Genomic DNA, 18,671 nt, shown 5'->3' with positions numbered 1-18,671 from the left:
TTCTGTAATTTTCACAGAAGATGCCGACTATTCAGCAGTGGCTTTCGATACCTCCTGGGTCAGTGCTGACGGACAGGAGACTCCTCTGCTCCAGGACATCTGTTCTACACCAGGAGCAGTCACTCGCTGCACAGGCCCGTCTCCTGCCCCTTGCAGATCCTGGCTTTTAGTTACAACTGCTTACACATGCTACCATGTAGTCTGGATGAGAGATATTGATTTGTTATGAAAGATGCTGGATCAGGTCTGCAAATTATAAAATGCAGGCAAGGTCTTCTGCCCTGCTTCCCCCATAAACAGACCACCAGCCAATCAAGACAAAGATTCCTGCAAGTTTTGCTCCAAGACCCTAATCTTGGAGATTCCTGGACTAGAACAAAGTGCTAAATATTTAATGTAAGCAAAAACAAAAAGCAAAACAAGTTTTCTGATTCTCTATTAAATTTAAAGCAGAGCAAGTGTGAGATGGCTGACAAAGCAGCATTTAATTCCCAGCTATATCTAGACCAGAATACCCAGCCTAATTTACACAGACAGTCAGTCACAGTTCACATAATCACATACAGCAGAATATGACAGTGGAATTAAAGGACCAGGAAAGCATGTCTGAACCACGAGCTTCCTATTCTAAATGTATTAAAGGCAGACGTTTAATTCAGAAAAAGGCTAACCTGGTTGTTTCTTATTTTAAGCCAAAAATTTATTTCAAGCAGAAAATACAAAGTGAGTGATATAGCTTTTTTGATTACCTTTTTTTTAAATAAATCAAATAGCCAATTTAGACTTAAGCTTCCACATGCCACAAAGATGCACTAGAAGCGATAGCCAAGATTTTGAAATAAATTCTGATACAGCAACTGATCAGCAAACGAAGAATCGTCTTATTCCACATGCCAGTCTGTTTTTCCCCAGGTTCTTTTTGCAAACGGAGCTGACAGTACTCAGAATTTCAATTCAGTACGCTACACTGGTATTCACCTCCCAGCATTTATTTCCAGAAACAGGTGTGAAGTTTTTGACATCTAGCCTCACGCTTTTACTCCAATGTAAAGCAGAACTTGCTCTTGTGAAGTTACTGTAGCAACACTGGTATCATTGAAGGGAATTAAACAGCCAGTCTAAAAGTCTGATTTTACCAAAATTGTGGGCTAATTACTCCACAAATTCAGATGAGCTGGTATTTCTTGAAAAGCCTCATTTAGAAAATAACACATTCAAAGCTGCATCTGATGGAAGCTCCTGTCTTCCTAATACCTCATTTTATTGTATTGCATTTAAAATCAGTCACCTTTAATCCCAGGAACAAGCTCATTTCTACACTGTCCACCTGCCCTCTTTCCTATTACTTTCACATTATTTATCATCTTTATTTGTGTTGTCATATCTAAAACTAATGGATGGGCATTTTAGGACAGGAAGTAATCTCTCCGAACCTGTGAATGATGTAAGATGCTTTAGGGCATTCAAAATGAAAATTAATCATAAGCAATCACAGTACAGAATTTTTGGAGAAAGAAAACATAACAGAGCACTTGTTCTAATAAAATGAAACTAGATCATGTTAAATTTTCTGTAACTTTTTTTTTAACGTTTCTTTCATTTTGAGGCATTGCTCACATTTGAGCTGAGGATGGTTCAGAAGCCATGGTGGGTTAGGGCTCCTGAAGCTAAAGAAAAGCAGTGGACAGAAAGAAAACTCATCTTCCAGCTTAAGTTTATTATTCTTTATAACTGTTTGCTGTAGGCTACTTGAACGGAAAACTCTAAAACATCTGTTTTCTCACTGCAGCAGCTTTCTTGGGCATTTTCCTGGAGAAACCACTTAAAATATCGTTATTGGTCAAGGGAGAAAAAATAACCAGAAGTAGGAATTTGTCTCACAGAATGATACTCTCTTGAGATCTTACAAACACTGCCAAACTTGAAAGGCTGGCATCTAAAACAAGGAAACGTTTTCAGTAAGGCAGGGGTTTTTCTTCACCCTTCACTACCTAGATATTCAAAAAGGCACTATCAGAAAACAGTGGCCTAAAACAGGATGTCAGAAATGCTGGAAAAATCTCTAGAAAGGATAGGTGTGCAAGTGCGTTCAGCTCCCAAGACCTCAGTACACGAACAGCCTGGAAATTTGGGGCAATGCTTTGCCCCACAGGTGACGATGTGCAGGCAGAGCTGGGTGCTGGTCCCTGGAAGCCACGGGCAGCACAAGCAGAGGATGCTGAACACTCACCTACACAAATGGTCCTTTAAAAGACAATGCTAATGATCTGCTAATGCGATGAAGGGAAACAAAATCCTGTGTGTAACCACTATCACATCATTGTGGGTGATTAGTCAGAAGCAAGAATAACGAAAGGGAGCTTCCAGACGCGCAGAAAGCAGAATCTGTTCTCCATATCCGTAATGGGTAAGGCAAGAAATAGCAACCCAAAAGTGCATCAACGGATTCCCAGCAGTGAGGGCAATGAAACATTGAAACGTGCTGCCTGGAGATGCTGCAGAGATCCCATCTTAAAAAGCTTTTAAGAAACAGTTTAGGCAAGTGTTTGTCTGGAATGACGCTGCAGGACAGACTGGGTAAAGCTGCCTCCAGCCCAAGCCGAGGCAAGTCTAGGAAAAAAGCTTCAAAAACAAACAAAAAAATGGTGGGACATTTTTCTCCATTCATCTGCAAAACAGAAAACTGGAAAAGTTGTTTCATAGACCAAATCTTTACCCACTGAAAAACTCCTATGAGCTTTTCAATTCCATTTAAGAATGTAGAAGGAATCGGTCTCCAAGGCCATCAGCAAGCAGGTAAATGTGAGTCCATCCTCAGTGCATGTGCTTGCATCCTTTCCTATACTCCTTGCAAAGTGAAGCTTTGGGCATGCTAGGGATTAAAATGACATTTTTCCATGACTTGAGCTACCTTTATTTTAGACAAAGTTTTTGCTGAAGTCAAAAAAAAGTCTTGTTGACTTCTTGTTGAAGGCAAAAAACTTCAACATATTAGGACCAGTTTAAAGTCAGAGTGGAAACAGCATATGCTCAAATTACCCTTCAGAGTAATGACAGAAAATCACTTACTCAATTTTTACATGAAAAGCAAGTAGACCCTGCCCACTGAATAAACTCATGCCAATCTGTAAGAGTTTGAAAGCCTTTTACCTCCTCACAGGATGAAGGAGTCTTACTCAGCTATGAATTTCTTGCTCTCCATCTTGCAACAACCAATACGAAGATCCAATATGATTATTCAGAAGAGTAACAAACCCAAGATAACTATCTCACGAAGAAGAGTCAGATAACCAAACAGAGTTTGCCTAAACAAAGATGCAATCTGAGACAGGAAAGCTCACAGTGAATATACAAAGAATGCAGCTGTGAAGGAGAGAAAAACATGGAAGAGACCTATGGAAAAAGAATATTGACATGTAGATATTAACAAACCATGCTATGAACAAGGTATTTATGGATTAGACATTCAGGAGATGACAAAGGTTCACTTACTAGAATGCAAATACAGAGCAGCCAATGTGTTAAAAATAGTTTTAAAAAAATCAGAACATAAATGTACTTGCAAGACTAAAAGAACATAATAACTAAAAACCATAAATACCCTGCCTCATTTTCATTTACAGCATGATGATCTTGAACAAATCACCACATCTCACTGCTATTAAAACTTCACCTGGAAGTCTAGACTGATCCTGTTCTGAATTTGACAGCGTCTGCAAACAGACCTCAAACTTAAGCCGCATATCTGTTAGCTGATCCTTGCTCGGGCATGCTGAAGAAGCATTACAAAATGATTTTGGATGCTAACTTTTAATAATAATAATAAAAACCTCAAAATAAATATTTCAGCAGAGTTCAAAATAAATATCTTAGCAGGGTTCAAATTGCTTCATAACGGAAGAACATCCCTAAATGTTTAGCATCCTGCATTCTCAGTGTTGCTAACCAAAAAGGAAGGGAAGCCCTGCAGACTCTGAGGGCAGAGAACATATTTGGACAAAAAGGAAAGGCTCCCAAAGGACTGTAAACGTACCCTGCCCAAAGGTAACCTGTCCTTTCCCAATTCAGTGACAAATATTTTTCTTTAAGACCAGAAAAATGTTACATTAAGCCCGAAATTAGTAAATCAACAGTTTAGGAAGCAGGAAGATTAACCTCTCTCAGTTTTGATTGGTCTCTCAGTTCCCCAATGTTGAACAAGCAGGTGTTTTGTGCTCTGAAACGTCAACCAGCCATTGAATCAGATGTTACTTGCTGCAACAGATGAACATATTTTCATCCACCACTAAGTGGAGCTGTTACTCTTGGAAAAAAGTTTCTCCATAATTGCAAGTATATTTGCAGAGCAGATTTTGTTGGCAGTATCTACAGCTTTCTGTAGGGGGGGCAGGGGGACCAAAAGCAACCAGTTTTATTGTTGTTTAAGGTCTCAATTTCTGCAGTAATGCTATTTAATAAACTGAGTATTTCTCAGTGCTGTTTAGATTAACTGCTCTAATCCAACAATAAGCATCTATCAGCAAACATTCGGCAGTTCTCATGGGATGAACTAATGGCATAACTGTGGTTGTAAAGAATAAGCCTGAACATAACAAGAGACTGCTCCGTAACTGATACCTACTGGAACCATTTCCATCTGCTTTGTCAGAGGCTGTGTGTTTTGGGGCACAGCAACCCAAGCAAAACCTCCCACCTTGCAAGTTGTTACTGCAGCTCAGTGAAGATCTGAGGCACAAAGTGAGAACGGCATGCATCAGACGTCTTGCTGCCGCCTCTAGACATCATCCAACAACATATGAAAAAGCCACGTGCAAGGAATGTGAAGTCTATATGTGCACTATAAACTTCTGAAAAAAGTCTGCTGCAACGTCACAGGAAATCCAGCTACACCCAGAGGGGTTGACTGAGACATATACTGACATTGTTTTATCCAGAGCAACTTGTACAGTGACAATTGGTGATGGAGACTTCCCTGATTAAAATAAACTGAGATAGAAAAGGAAACTCCAGGAAGCAGTAACTAAACTGTGTTTTGTGTTCCCAAGTCCCATAAACGAAAATAGAAACATGACATTTAAAAGCAAAGTATAAATTGCACTTGGCTGTCAGCCCTTTTAAATGATCGGTCACTGGCAATCAGAATAAACCTTTGCTTTCAACACCCAAATCACTTCTGATATCAAAAGAAAGAAAAAGCAGCTGTTTTTTTTTTTAAGGCAAAATAACTGTAACAGGCAAATTCCATTGCTTTTGCATACCTCAGTGCTCCAACTCTGACATTACTGCAACTCGGTATACGAGCATTTTTTAAAGCTACAAAAATAAAAACTAAATTGAGTTACTGAGAAACAGACCAGAATGAAACTATATTAATGAGACATAAACTTGGGGTTGCAGTCCAATGTGGAGGACAGAACAGAAAAAAGGAGCTCACGAAGCACTTGCTCCACGTAACATTAAGCCCTGCCATTTGGCAAAGCCTGTTGTTTGCACAGCCCTCAGGAGCTCGGCTCTATGGGAAGCTGTGGGAGCTCACGGCTCCTCTAGGCTGAGCTTCACAGGAACCACCTTTTTGGGTTTTGCTGGGCACACACCGCAGCCCTCGTGCAGCTCCATGCAAGACAGGGATCCCAGAGAGCACGGGCACGTCATGCTTCTCTTGCTCTTTTCTAAGGCAACAACTGCTAGTCCCACCTCTCCACCCTGCGTTATAAAACGCAGATGACAAAACTTCCCAAGTGGCATTCAAAACAGAGAAGGGTGCGCTGCAGAGCGAGATGTACAGATGTCACAGCCCAGCTCGGACTTGTTCACTCCCCAGCTCATAGAAAAATAATGTGTCATAACCCATAAAACCATGAGTCATAATCCAGCTCTAACTTGTTTACTCCAGTGCTCACACAAAATGATGCAAAGATGACTGATGCTTACAGGGAGAGAACTTAAGCAGTGCGGTACCCTGCCCCACTTACCTATACTTAACCAGGACGTAAGAATGGGCATTTTAATAAGCCTTCATTACTGTGGAACAAGGTTTTACCGTGTCTCAGCCGCCCAAATTTTACTCAAGCCTCTTCCAGCATTTGGACACCTTTTCATTATTAATCATTGTCTCACATGTATAAAAAAAACATAACATTCCAGCTTACATTCTCTATGACAAACGTCCATTCTTTGTCTTCAAACTCTTCAGCATGGGGATCCTAGAAAAACAAACCAGAGAACTTAAGTCTAAAAATAATCCAGGGTGCCACAGAGAGAAATTCAGCCAAGATTTTAATACACTCATAGAAATATTTTTACCCACTGAAGATGATGGAGTGAAATATTTCAGCTAGGAGGTAGGCTTCAACAGATGTCAAGGAGATGACAAACAAGTTGGTGTAAAACTGCCAAGGATTTAATAAAGCCTCCTACGGATACACACACGAGGTTTCTTCTGATATATGCCCGTAATTTTATTTCCTTTCATCCCAGGCAAAGAATAAACAAATGTCACTTGAATTCTTACATTCCACCTTCCAGTAAGTACAACACATCCACATCTCGCAGAGAACTGTGGAGGAAGGTGCTGCTCCTCCCTGGCATGAGAAGGCACCCACCTACAGCAAGCATCCAAACCATCGTCCCCACCACCTCATGCTCAAAGCATGAGCGGAGATCCAGAGCCATAGCTTCAGCTGAGCACCGCGCTTCACTGCAGATTACTTAGACACCTGTCCTTCCTTCACAATGCTTCTATTACATTACACTCAAGGAACAACAACTGTTTTCACCAACAGGAAGACGAATAATGGGTTTCACAGATTTGGCATTTATTTCCAATTTCACGAGCTCTTAGTGCAGTGGTGTAGTCTACATCGTGTTGTCTGAAATCAAGATAATGTCAGAAAATGTAAGTCATCCCCTTCATGCCTTTATCAAGGATCTTACCTTAAGAAATATGTATATATTTTAATGTCATTAATTTATCATCCAGTCATACTTCTGAGCAGCTATAACAAAGTAATGTTCTCTTGCAAGGAACGTAACTTCAGCCTTTCTTCCTAACAGGAAGAGTCATTTTGCTATACCTCAATTTTATCCCATTATGTCTGGTTACAGGAAACCCCTCAACTACTCATTTGCCTCTGACACTTGCATGCTTTAGATAATTGCAGATAAACGTCACTCCCCTATAACTGCCTTCATCACACTCGGTGAGATCCCTCAGTACCCCCAGAGTTTTCGTGCTTCTGCCTGAAGTCCATTGATGACACTACATTAATTCTGTCTTGCTGCTGTAAATTAAGACAATGGATCGAGAGACTTTGCTTCTGCCTTGTGTATCTGCAGTGGTGCCCTCCTTCCTTCCCTCCCAGGACACTACAAGTCTCACGTTCAATCATTACAGCCTTATCTGAGTATCACCTTATTCGGGTCTTTGCTTTAACTAGCAAGTTACCCCTAGTTTTGCCTTCAAGTCTGACATGCAGTCATTACAGGGACTGTAACCCAGTACGAGAAATAATGCTCTTTAACTAGCTCTCATCAAACACACAAAAAATTTAGAAAACAGGAAGTTTACAGCATAAACAACTCCAGAAAAGAACAGTCATTTTCCTTCTCCAGCGCTCAAAATAGTTGGAAAAGAGTGCTCTTAAATACGCCTCCTCTTTGACTGAACTACAATAAAATCCAAGAGGACAACTATCACCTTATCCCCTCCAGCGCAGTGCTTCCAACAAAATCCAGCAAAGAGAGTTTGCTGCTGGGTGCAGCCCCTGTAAAACACCGGCTCTTCACGCAGCAGCAGTGCCACTGGGCATCAACCACGCTCACAGGGCGAATTCAGCCTTGGGCACCAGCATTAGCTGCGTATTTTACAGCCACGTCCACAGGTGTCGTGCGCAATACCCATTTTTAAACGTACTGCTCCAGCAATGGCATGCAGTTTCAATAAAAACCATGGTACTAGAAATTGATATCAAAATCTGATATGATTTCTTTTGCTATATGAGTAAACCTCAATAGATTAAAAATCGCAGTAATTTGAATGCTACAAATGAGTGTAAAAACATATTGTACCACTAGCCTTAAAGACAGAAGTGCAGCTAGATACATACAATAAGATACCTAGGTATCTCCATGTTCCAATTAACATACTTGTAAATATCAGATTATGTAATCATACATCCATCACGTTAATCAGCTTTGTGCAGTTCTGCATTATGTAAATAAAGAGCACGCTACCTGCTGCTTTGCTGTATCTCACATCAATTCCAACGATATCATTTTCTGTAATCCAGCTATTAAATACTTATCATTTTCACAAGTTAACCTGGGGCAACTACCTTTTTGTTTAATTGCTTCCTCTGATACAGCATAAAACGACATAATGAGATTTAATAGGATCATTAATCACTTCAGGTTTAATATGCTACTCCTTAATATGTGACTAAACTCTTAAAGAGTTCATCTTGCTCAATTTTCTTCATAACTTCCAAAACCTATTAAGGCAAGCTTGCAGGTTTCCATAAAACTCCTTGCAAACTCAGGGCCTGGTATTTTATCCTAGGTAACAAACCAAGCACTTGTTATTTTGTCCATGCAAGACGACAATCTATAAAGAAAAACTAAGCCCTTCTATTGATGGCATTAATGCTGATTCCCACCTCTGAAGGCCACAGAATCAGGTGCTCTGCTGTACACTTCTGATAATCTGATAGAGCAAAATCATACTGTATATCAAAGAGACTTCTCACTGCTTAACATGCTAGCGTGTACTTTACAGAGAAGCGAACACCTCAAGAAAGTTAAACCCAGTCTATTACCCCCGGATACCAATTACACAGAACAAAAAAGAAAAATGAAAAACTTCAAGGGCTTCTCTAACGAACAACCAAAAATCCAGCTGGCATGAAGCATGCTAAGACTTGGACACTTTGTGTACGTGTAAGGTATTTCAGATTTAAACATAAATATGTTCTTTGTTATTAAAGAGCCACATTTCTTGTTAGTCTTAAAATGACTCAGAAACATAAAGCCCCAAATAAGCTTATACAGATCAGCCTTGGCATTTAGTTGCAATAGACAAGTAAGCAGCTTCACTCTTCTCACTAAAATGCTTTTAGGAGAAATCCAGGGAGCAGCACACATTGTCCTATTTCTAGCTAATTTACAACTCGATTATGTGGTTAGCATTAGCAGATATGACTATAATTAACCCTACAATAGTTTCTGTTGCAACCACCATTCCACCCTTTGGGCTAACACTCCCATGTGTGGCCTCTATAAAAACGATGCCTTTATAAATCTGCCTAATTCTTTGGCTTATTTTGGATTTGCAGGGGGTAAATACCAGTAAAAAGCATAACAGCACGTACTTCCCTCATTATTGCAGGGCTAACCCCTAACTCTATATGCAGTTCCCACACAAAACTCAAGTGATGAATGCAGCAAACTATCATTTGAGGGCTGTACAGCTGACTACTTCCTAGGAAAAATAGCACTGCTGTGCGAAGAATCACCCTAGTAGTAACAACTATTACAGCCTTTCAAGTTTTCACCATGTGAAAGTCCTCCCAGATAACACAGCACACAAAACCCCACCTCACCTGCAAGCAGATGCAGCTCATCACTGAAAACGTGCAGCTGGAAACACCTGATGACAAGAGTTACAGACAGACCTCACTCCCCTGCTCCCTCCTGAAAGCAAATGCTAATGAAAATCACCTAAAAAGCTCAAGGAACAAACAGTGTAGTATTCTTCTCAGGCTGAAACTGCCTCAATACCATCGCTACCTTACTAACACAGAAGGAGCACGAGGAGGCAAGAGCCAAATGGATAGTTCTCTAACAATCTCTTGCAGAAGCACAGCTACACTCCATCCAAGATTTATTGCACTTTTACCTCGAATTGAAAACTGTATTTGGGTGAATGGATTAGAAGACTCGCCATTTCTTCTCAATATCATTATTTTTTTAAATCACCATTCTCAGTATCAAGAAATGGGGCTCATTTTCTTGTTTTTCTTTCCACACACATTAACCTCTCAGTATGATGCTCTTTTTTGGCATCTTCAACTAAGTTTTGGAGCCTTCTTCCCCCTCAGCCCTTCCTTTTTCTTCGCTCTGGCAAGCAGATGATCTTAGCACTCAAAAGAGATGCTTTGGTGGGAAACCAAGAGTAGGGAACTGTGCAAAGGAGAGAAGATCACCTTACAGCTCTCCTACAGTGAGATACCCATTAGATATCCTCAGACAACCATGTTCCCCACTCCCTTCTCAAAGTCAGTGGAGCATTTGGGTCCACCAGCTGAAGCCTAGCCATATCGTGCTTACCTGGGAACTCTCAACTACCTTCCTAGAGGTACGCTGACCCTCAACTCAATCCCAGAAACCTTCCTCTGCATTCCCACCCATCAGCCTCTTTCTGCACCTCTATTCTGCCCATCCACGCGCCAACTGCCATAAAACAGCCAGTCCTTCTGTGCTAGGGCAAAAGGAAAGCAACGAGACATCTGTGCATCCCATTTTTCCTGGTTTTTACCAGGTCATCACCAGCCCATTCTTCAAGGGGCTTTGCCGAGAAGGAGATGCTTTCTACAGGGTGGGAAGTGGTTTCAGAAGACTGAGTGAAGTTTACCCATCTCCAGTAATAGTTTAAAAGTTATCTTCACAGTTATTGCTGCTTCTCTCATAACAGAAATGAAAGAAAGGTACTGGCAAACAAGGGACTGCTGCTCCTCCTGAGCAGCAGCCAGAGCAGGTGGGGAAAATCTTCAGACTGTTAGCATCTGCTGCATTCCTCCGTCCTTCCCCATGCCTCCTCCCTAAGCTTTCCTGGCTTTTGAAGCTTGTCTTTCAATTATATCACTTCATACCAGCCTTAATCTTCGGTCTTTCTTCTGGGGGAATAAAAGGACTTAAGGCCTGTCATGCTGAATCAGATCAAGCGATGACGGGGTTTGATCTTCCTCTGCCAGTAACCTCCAGCAGATGCTCTGGGTACTCCAACATCTGTCTTCAGTGGTTGTAGTTGGCTGTTTGAAGCTGCAGAAGCCTCAAAATTTGACCCAATTCTTGTCACTTCCAATGTTGTTTGCAGAGGCCCGATTAGTCTAGAAACATCACACACAGCTCTGGTCAGCTCCTGTTCAGCTGAGCTTCCAGAAGGCAGCGAGCACCAAACAGACCTGTCCCTGTGCATTGCTACTCCAAGCTCACACTTGCCTGTACAGCCTCTGGACTAGAAAGACAACAAGGTTGACTTTTTCTTTTAACTCCAGTTTTACAGTTAGTGCCCACACTAACCCCGGTATTAAATTTAGTAAGCAAATGGAATTTTGCATTTCTCACATCCCTGAGGCTTATGACTTTTATACCTGATACACAACATCTTATCTTGTCTATGTGGCTGTTTCTTCTCTTATGGATTAACCTCCCAGGAGTCAGGTGAAACCACTGCTCTCTCCTGAGCAGAAACAAGTATCTTCTGAACCAGGGCTTCACTCTTCACTTCTAGCGAATGGTGTTACGGAAGGCTTTTTTCTCTTAAGAAAGACTGGCTACATTGGAAGGTAATGCTAGTGAAATAAAGGCATTAGTTTATAGCAAGGTAAATTACGTGACTTTGAGTGTGATGTATAACAAATCTATCAACTTGATGGAAAAAAGCCACCAAGGAGGAGAAGCAGCTTTTTCAGTTAGATTTTGATTATGACAAAGGAACTATGTACCACGTGTCAGCTGAAAAATGACTGTCCTGTGTGGTACTACGGGACATCTAGATCTGTAGAAAGCTAGTGGGCTGCCTGTTAATCTCGGAGTAGAAAATACTAGGGTGTTTCACAAACAAAATATATCACATGCATTACTGCTTGTTTCTGAAAATAACTGATGACAAGCATACTAGTCAGCTGTCCTTATTTTTTAATATCTGAAGTTATAAACTTAAGTTTCTCTCTACATATATATATATATATATTCAGCCTCAAACAAAGCCAAAGTTACAGAATTTCCCCCAACACATTTGCCCTTCTGCCTCAGTGAACCTACTTTTCCCTCTTCCAGCTGCCCCACGGCCCCCCAAAACTGCAGGAGGTGATCTGTACAGCAAACTCCTCGAGGACTGCGAGCCACACGACACACACCACCCCCTTCAGATTGCTGGGGAAAGGTGGGATTTCAGGAACAGCCCAGAAGCTGACAACAGCTCCACCACTGTGGGATGGGGCTGGCATCTCTGGATTACCTGGCACTGCTAACCTCATCTACTAACCTCCCATGTGATTTATCCAGAGACATATGTGGGGATGGGAATACTTTCAACCACTACAAGTCTCCTTTCGACGTCTATTTTATTCTTATTTTACTCTGCCTTTTAAAGTGTCTTTCTTCCCAACTTTGAAACGAAGAGCTGGTGATCTTCCCTGCTGTTGCAACAGCGCACTGGTGGGACAAACCATGTGTATTACTGACAGAACGAGTGCTTTTTGTAACCCAGTGAAGCAAAGTCCACGCTTCCTCTCAATGAACAAACATATTAGCTTTGGAAGCTCCTTGGCTTTTAAGCTAGAAAATAATGACCTTGCAATTTAAATCTTCATGGTGCAATCGACATTCACTTGGCTTTGCTAAAAGCATTGGCCTCACCTGAGGCAGAAAAAAAATCTCATTTAAAATCTCTCTAAGGTAATATAGGTGCGTGTTTGTACATAAGAACACAAGCAAATATACATGGTTTCACATATGACAGTTAAACCTTGTTTATGCAGGGACTCTAAAAATGAACTTCTGGAGTGCTACCATGGCAACAATGAAAAATGTGAATTCAGTGCGCTTTTCTGGCATTTGGGGATCTTTCTATGAAAGCACTACAAATCACAGACTTAAAATGCACAATAGGTTTGTTCTTTAACAGTGCCTCTTTCTTCCCATTTTGGTTGGGAAATCCAAGGCATAACCAAACAGCAACGTACAGCGCAGCAGAGAAAGCAGGGACATTTTCAGAACAAATGGAATTTTTTATGTAATTAGCACTTCAGCTGGCTGGCTGGACAGGAGCTAGAGCTAGCTAGGGGAGGCTGAATCAGTATATCCATTTGATGCTTTTTCCCTACATGACTCCAGAGCATTCTAAAGTTTTACCAGAGATCCAAACTTAAGGGAAAAGAAAAAGTTTATTTATTTGAAGTGAAAATTTTCAAAATGAAGGTTATTGTCTCTTCAATACTTGCTCTGCTTGAATTACAGATACATGGTTGGCAACAAGCTAACACCCAAAATAGGGATGTGCAGATAATGCCAAGTATCTTGTCTGCTGACCCATCACAACCGCTTCACTAGCCAGCTCTCAAGTGTCCACAGGTGACTACTGAAGAGGATATTCTTAACATTCTCATCAGCACTTGAAACCTCAACTTATCTCCTAATCCCACCAGCAACACGTTTCAACAGCCACTTACAAATGCACAGCCACTACTGTGTGAATCATTTCCCCAAACACGTAGCTGTCTATTTTGGAGTCTGCTCTTTCCCGTCCCTGCACTTCCATTTCAAACAGCACCACTGCACTAATTTGTTATCTGTGATTGCTACAAAGCTCTGTCGGAGCAACCTGCTCCCATCAGGAGGCTCTGCCAGCCTGGACGTGGAGCCAGCAGCTTGCCTTAGCTTCTCAGGCTGTAGCGAAAGGGGACAGCCACTGCTTGTTAAACAACAAGGCCATGTTAAGTGCAGTTATTGCGAAGTGATAAATGTTCAGCACTCACTCTTCTTCACAGGGAAGTGGCTCCTGAAGGGGCTTTTACAGAACTGCAAAGTGAGCCACCTCTTTTCCTGAGCTTTCCTGCTCCTTTTAGCCTCCCCCCTTCCAGAGGAGGAAACGATATAAATACCTGGCTTGGAAGTCAGCTCCCAAAACAGCTGCTGCAGTCTGCTATTACATGCTTCTCTTTGCACTCCTTAAGCACTGGCCAGCCAATCCATCAACCCTGCAGAAAATAGCTATTTCCTTTTGACTGTCTTTGCCCAGAACATACCAGCTGCACAAAGAGCAGCTCTCCAGGTGTGAGGACAGAGCCCACACTAGAGCCCAAGTGCTGTGGTAGCGCTGAGCCAAGCGGCCGCAGCATAAGCCGTGCTGACACCACGCTGCCTGCAGTCATTCCTCGCTCGTGGCCATTCATCCAGGCAGGCTGCTGTGCCCACAGAGATAAGTGCTTCTGGTGCGTTACCCAGCCTGCTCGAGAGGCTCTGCTCTGTAACACACCTGTGTCTCCTCGCAGAGAGAAAAAGGGGGTTGGGGCACTTCCAGGCACTCTCGCTGGAGGAGCCTGAGGAGCTGTTAGAGCAGACTTATGCAAGAGCTGCCTAAGACTATGGCACTTCTTTTATAATCAAAGTATTGAGATCAAGCAAAACTTGTGCTCGTTCCCCTCGGTGCGTACCGTTACCAGCACACAAAGCCTCTGGGGTTTCTCACACTCCTTCCTCTCCTCCCAGACCAACCTTTGTGATGGACAGGACAGAGACAGACTCGTTTCTGGGGAGAGCAGGAGGGGAGGATGTCCAGCAAACAGCTCTGTCTGGAGAGGCACAGCGCAGGGCAAGTTCAGGCTGTAGTAACACCTGACACTGGCTCCTTCCCTCCCCTCGCTGCCTGCTGCCAGCCTCGCACTACAACATGCAGCCCTTCAGCACCACAGCTAGGAATGAAAAGGCAGCGTGGGACCGCAGAAGGGTGGGAGACGCTTGTATTGCACAGCCACTGCATCACCCCACTGCACTCAAATGAAACTTCAGGTCCAACTCTTCACGTAACACGTTATTGCACACACGTTCAATAATTGTGTACATTTCTGCTTCACTTTACATGTTAAAAATATTAAGTAACGTCTAACGCATTACATAACCATATTCAGCTTATACAGACACGCAGCGTGGTCACTTAATGGTCTTAAACATCTTAATCCAAGCAGAGGCCCTTGAAGCATGCAAAGGCAAACAATTTTTGCTAGTGAACTTTTGAACCTCAGCTGAAGACTATGCGTCTGCTACAAAGAGAGACAAATTTATGATAGCGTCACCAGCAGCCCAGGAAATTTCTTTTCATTGGCCGTGCAAGGACAAAAAAACATATAGGAGAGAACCCCCCCGCCCTTTTAAGCTTAATGAACCAAGTAATAAATTCACATTTGTGAATTTAGTGACTAACTAGAAGCTACCTCTAAGTAGTTTTTCAGGGATGAAGTCCCCAGACCAGACATATAAATACTACTAATTGGAAAAAAATGTTACTGCTGCCCTAAACTCTAAATTATAAATGAGGACAGCCAAAATGTAGCTGGAGACACTAGATAAAAGAATGAGAAAGAGCTAACAGAATGAAAATCCCAGAAGAAAACCCTCTGCCTCCTGGGCAACCTCCTGTGCTGTCACACATCCAAAGCTGCATTTTTTCTTTATGCAGAAAGGACTCTGTCCAACAATATTTGGGAATTAAATTCTAGCATAACAACCAATTTCTCTCATTGCTTTGCAGCCACAAACTTTTTTTTTTTTTTAATAGAACAAATGCAGCCCCTTAAAAACATCCCCTGCAAAACCTGAAATTCCCTTTACTGCTCAAATACTCCGAATCCACTCTTAAGATTGAGCTAAGGTAAGTAGTGCGACGTTTGTGTGACATACCAAATACTGTGAAATTTGAAGCTGGATCCTGTTCCCTAATCAAGGGCGTAAGAAATAGGGTCACTGCACTGCAGCTGAACAAGGAAGTCTAGAAATGCTTGTGCTTTGATGACTTCTGGCTTATAGTATTTAAAGAAAACCAACCAGACTAAACCTTTCCCAAGCACTTGCACACGTACTACGTGCATACTCACACACGTACTAAAGTCAGTGCCAACGACTAGCTGTAAGCAGCTCAATGGGATAATTTAATGTGTTAACTAAACTGCAAAAGCAAGCTTTGGCAGGGCACAGACCATCCTTCTCTCCTGGATTTAAGCTGTGGACCTAAGGTTGTGCAGTTAACGACTTAAACTCACAAACATTAGGCCTTTGTGAACATAAGATGATATTTCCAATATGATTTTTTTTTTAAAGTTGCTTATGAAATAGGAAAGATGATGCTTCAAAAACATACCTTAAAAAGCGTCACAGTAATTTCAACATTTTCAGGAACAGGCCATACGACCACTCCACGGTACGGGTTTTTGATTCCGGGCTGCCAGCTATGAGCCTACAGAAAGAAAAGGAACAGTTGTCTTAAACCCATTATAGAAGTGCTGACTCGACTACCACGGGACCCAGCACGTGCAGACAGAGCTAACAAGTCACCAATTCCAAAAAAGCAGCTCTCTTAAACATATGACTCCACAGAAAACTGTAAAGGACATCATTAAGAATGATAAGCAAGGAAACCCAAACCACTAGCAAGAGTTTTTCCAGTGAACTGAAGTTGTTCCTTACAAGGTCCTAAGCTCTGGTCTTTAAGTACACAGCAGGACGCTCAAAGTCTTGCAGAAAATCAAGTCTGTAAGGACAGAGCTTCTGTAACAAGTTGAGCTTTATTTTGGTTTTACCCAGATGAGGGAACGTTTTATTTAAAGAAAATATGATGAGTGCAGCACACAGTGCAAGGCATGGCCATCTTTAGACTTAGAGCCAAAAGAGACTTTTGAGAAAACACCAAACAACGGTTTATAACACAGATTACATGCTACTACAACATGGAAATCCTTAAGAATTAATATGCTGGGGTACCTACACCTGGAAGGATCATTTAAAAACATAGCAAAATAGACTGAGAACTTGCTTAGCTTTGAGCTTCAGTTTGGGTTGATGCCTGATTGATGCTGAAATTTTAACAGCTGGTCCTGAAAAATGCCAGGTGCAAGTATTTCTGTTTCAGAGCAAGTATCCTTTTTTTTTTTTTTCCCAAGCTTAACTTAATCCCTTCTGTGATGCTGTAAAACACAAGAGGGATGGCTGCTGATGCACAAGTGACTGCTGAGCAGCCAGGGCGTTATTAAAGGTCTGTTCAAGTTTCATTAGGAAAGAATGAACAATATCACTACTGCTCTGAAGCCAATTAACCAGACTTTTTTTTAAAAAAAAAAAACAAAAAACACTAGTGCATCACTGCTCATTAGTTTTATACTCCTTTCAACACTCAGATCTTCAGATTACAACCCCCTGTTTGCTGGTAAAAGGTTAGCAGAGCTTGCCCCTCAGGTTCTCGGGTACCCTAAGGTTTTATCTGGGCAACTTTAAACACGAGCTTGCTACATCAAGGTGGGAAGGAAAGGTGTGAGGCAGCCCTATTCAGGCACCTAAAGGAAGTTCTTCTCCACTGCTGTGTGCTGTGAGCAGCAGGTACTCAATGCTGGTTTCCCACAGCACACACCTGCTGCCATGAGCCCTCCTGCACTCAGCTGGGCATCACCAGAGCCCGCAGCATCAGCACACCGCGGGTGAGGAGCGGAGGGATGAAGGAGAGGCAGAGGAGCTAGACAGAGACGTGAGGCTGAACTTTGCTAGCTCTCTTGTGATTTATCGCAGATTTTCGCCACCTTTGGTGTTCTGCTTAAAAGCCCAGCTCCTACAAATCCCAATTTTCAGAATTAGGCAGAAATTTTGGCGAGTTTCTATGCTTTGTGCTTGCAGAATAAATTTAAATAACAGGACCTGGGGCATCTGAAGAAAGAAGGGAAAAAGCAGCAACCTGAGAACCCAATTCCTAGAATTTTAATCCCATGAATTTCAATCCAATATCATCATTCTTAGCCAAGCCTGGGTGAGCTTTGGAATAAATGAGCAAACTACGCCATTCATAGCTTTACCCCGCAAGTGCATCTTACAAGAAAAAGTTGCTTTACAAGCAGCAGGACAGAGCACAGTAGTTTTCACAAAACTGCTGGGGACTCACGGCACCTCTGGAAGCTGTCCTTTCATAATAGCTGTGGCTGACACTGACACACACCAAACTTTTGATGCCCAAGGTCCAGGCATGGACAGCCTGCTCAGCTGAGAACCATGTTTATAAAAAAAAAACTAGAAAATGAGCACTCACTGGTGCACGCAAAGCTTTAGTTCAAGAGCTTTCCCAGCACTGCCTCCCACCAGGAGAGCTAGAAACAGATGATACACACACACACACACACAGATATATATATATGCTTTTTCTGTCACTGTGACAAGCGTGTCACCAAAAGCAACAACCAAGAGACAAGCCCTAGCTAATGAGCCTTTAGAGCAAAGCTGTTCTGTGATCAGCTGAATGTTATTAAACCCTCCTTTGGCTTTGAAAAAGAAATACTGTGCCACACGAACAACATGACAGAGAAAGGTAACATCAAAACTACATCTAGGTTGTCAGGAAGGGGAAAGGGAAAAAAAGAAAAAAAAAGGGGAGAACCCCAGCAGAAGTGCTAAGAGCTCAACAATAACTTAAAAATTAACATGGCAAGCGTTATCCCAATGCAATTTCCTCTCATCACGTGTCTGAAGCCAAGGAAGCAGAAGTGGTCAGACAGGAGCACCTCAGGTGCTCCCCTCTCCAGCCACGGCTCCAAACCCCGAGGGACAAAAGCCACGGCCTGGACAGAGGAGCAGAAATGCTCTGCTGTGTGCCAGGTGAAAAGCAACTACTCCCTTCTTCTGCCACTGGAAAAGGAGAGGAA

At 42.2% G+C, this 18,671-nt stretch overlaps 1 protein-coding gene across 17 annotated transcripts in view; it reads right to left on the bottom strand.

Moving 5' to 3' along the window:
- Window positions 1-18,671, bottom strand: part of EHBP1 (EH domain binding protein 1) — a 214,381-nt gene that overhangs the window by 158,854 nt on the left and 36,856 nt on the right. For all 17 annotated transcript variants that reach the window (XM_083832192.1, XM_083832202.1, XM_083832203.1 and 14 more), the window contains exons 4-5: window positions 16,133-16,228; window positions 6,150-6,203 (exon numbers count right to left, since the gene is read on the bottom strand). In XM_083832192.1, coding sequence (XP_083688318.1) covers window positions 6,150-6,203; window positions 16,133-16,228 — 150 coding nt within the window. The remainder of the gene's footprint in view (window positions 1-6,149; window positions 6,204-16,132; window positions 16,229-18,671) is intronic.

This window comes from Anser anser (assembly GCF_964211835.1).
Source record: "Anser anser genome assembly, chromosome: 3".
Lineage (NCBI taxonomy): Eukaryota > Metazoa > Chordata > Aves > Anseriformes > Anatidae > Anser > Anser anser.
Note: the sequence above shows the minus strand (reverse complement) of the source record. Positions and strands in the feature narration are given on the sequence as shown.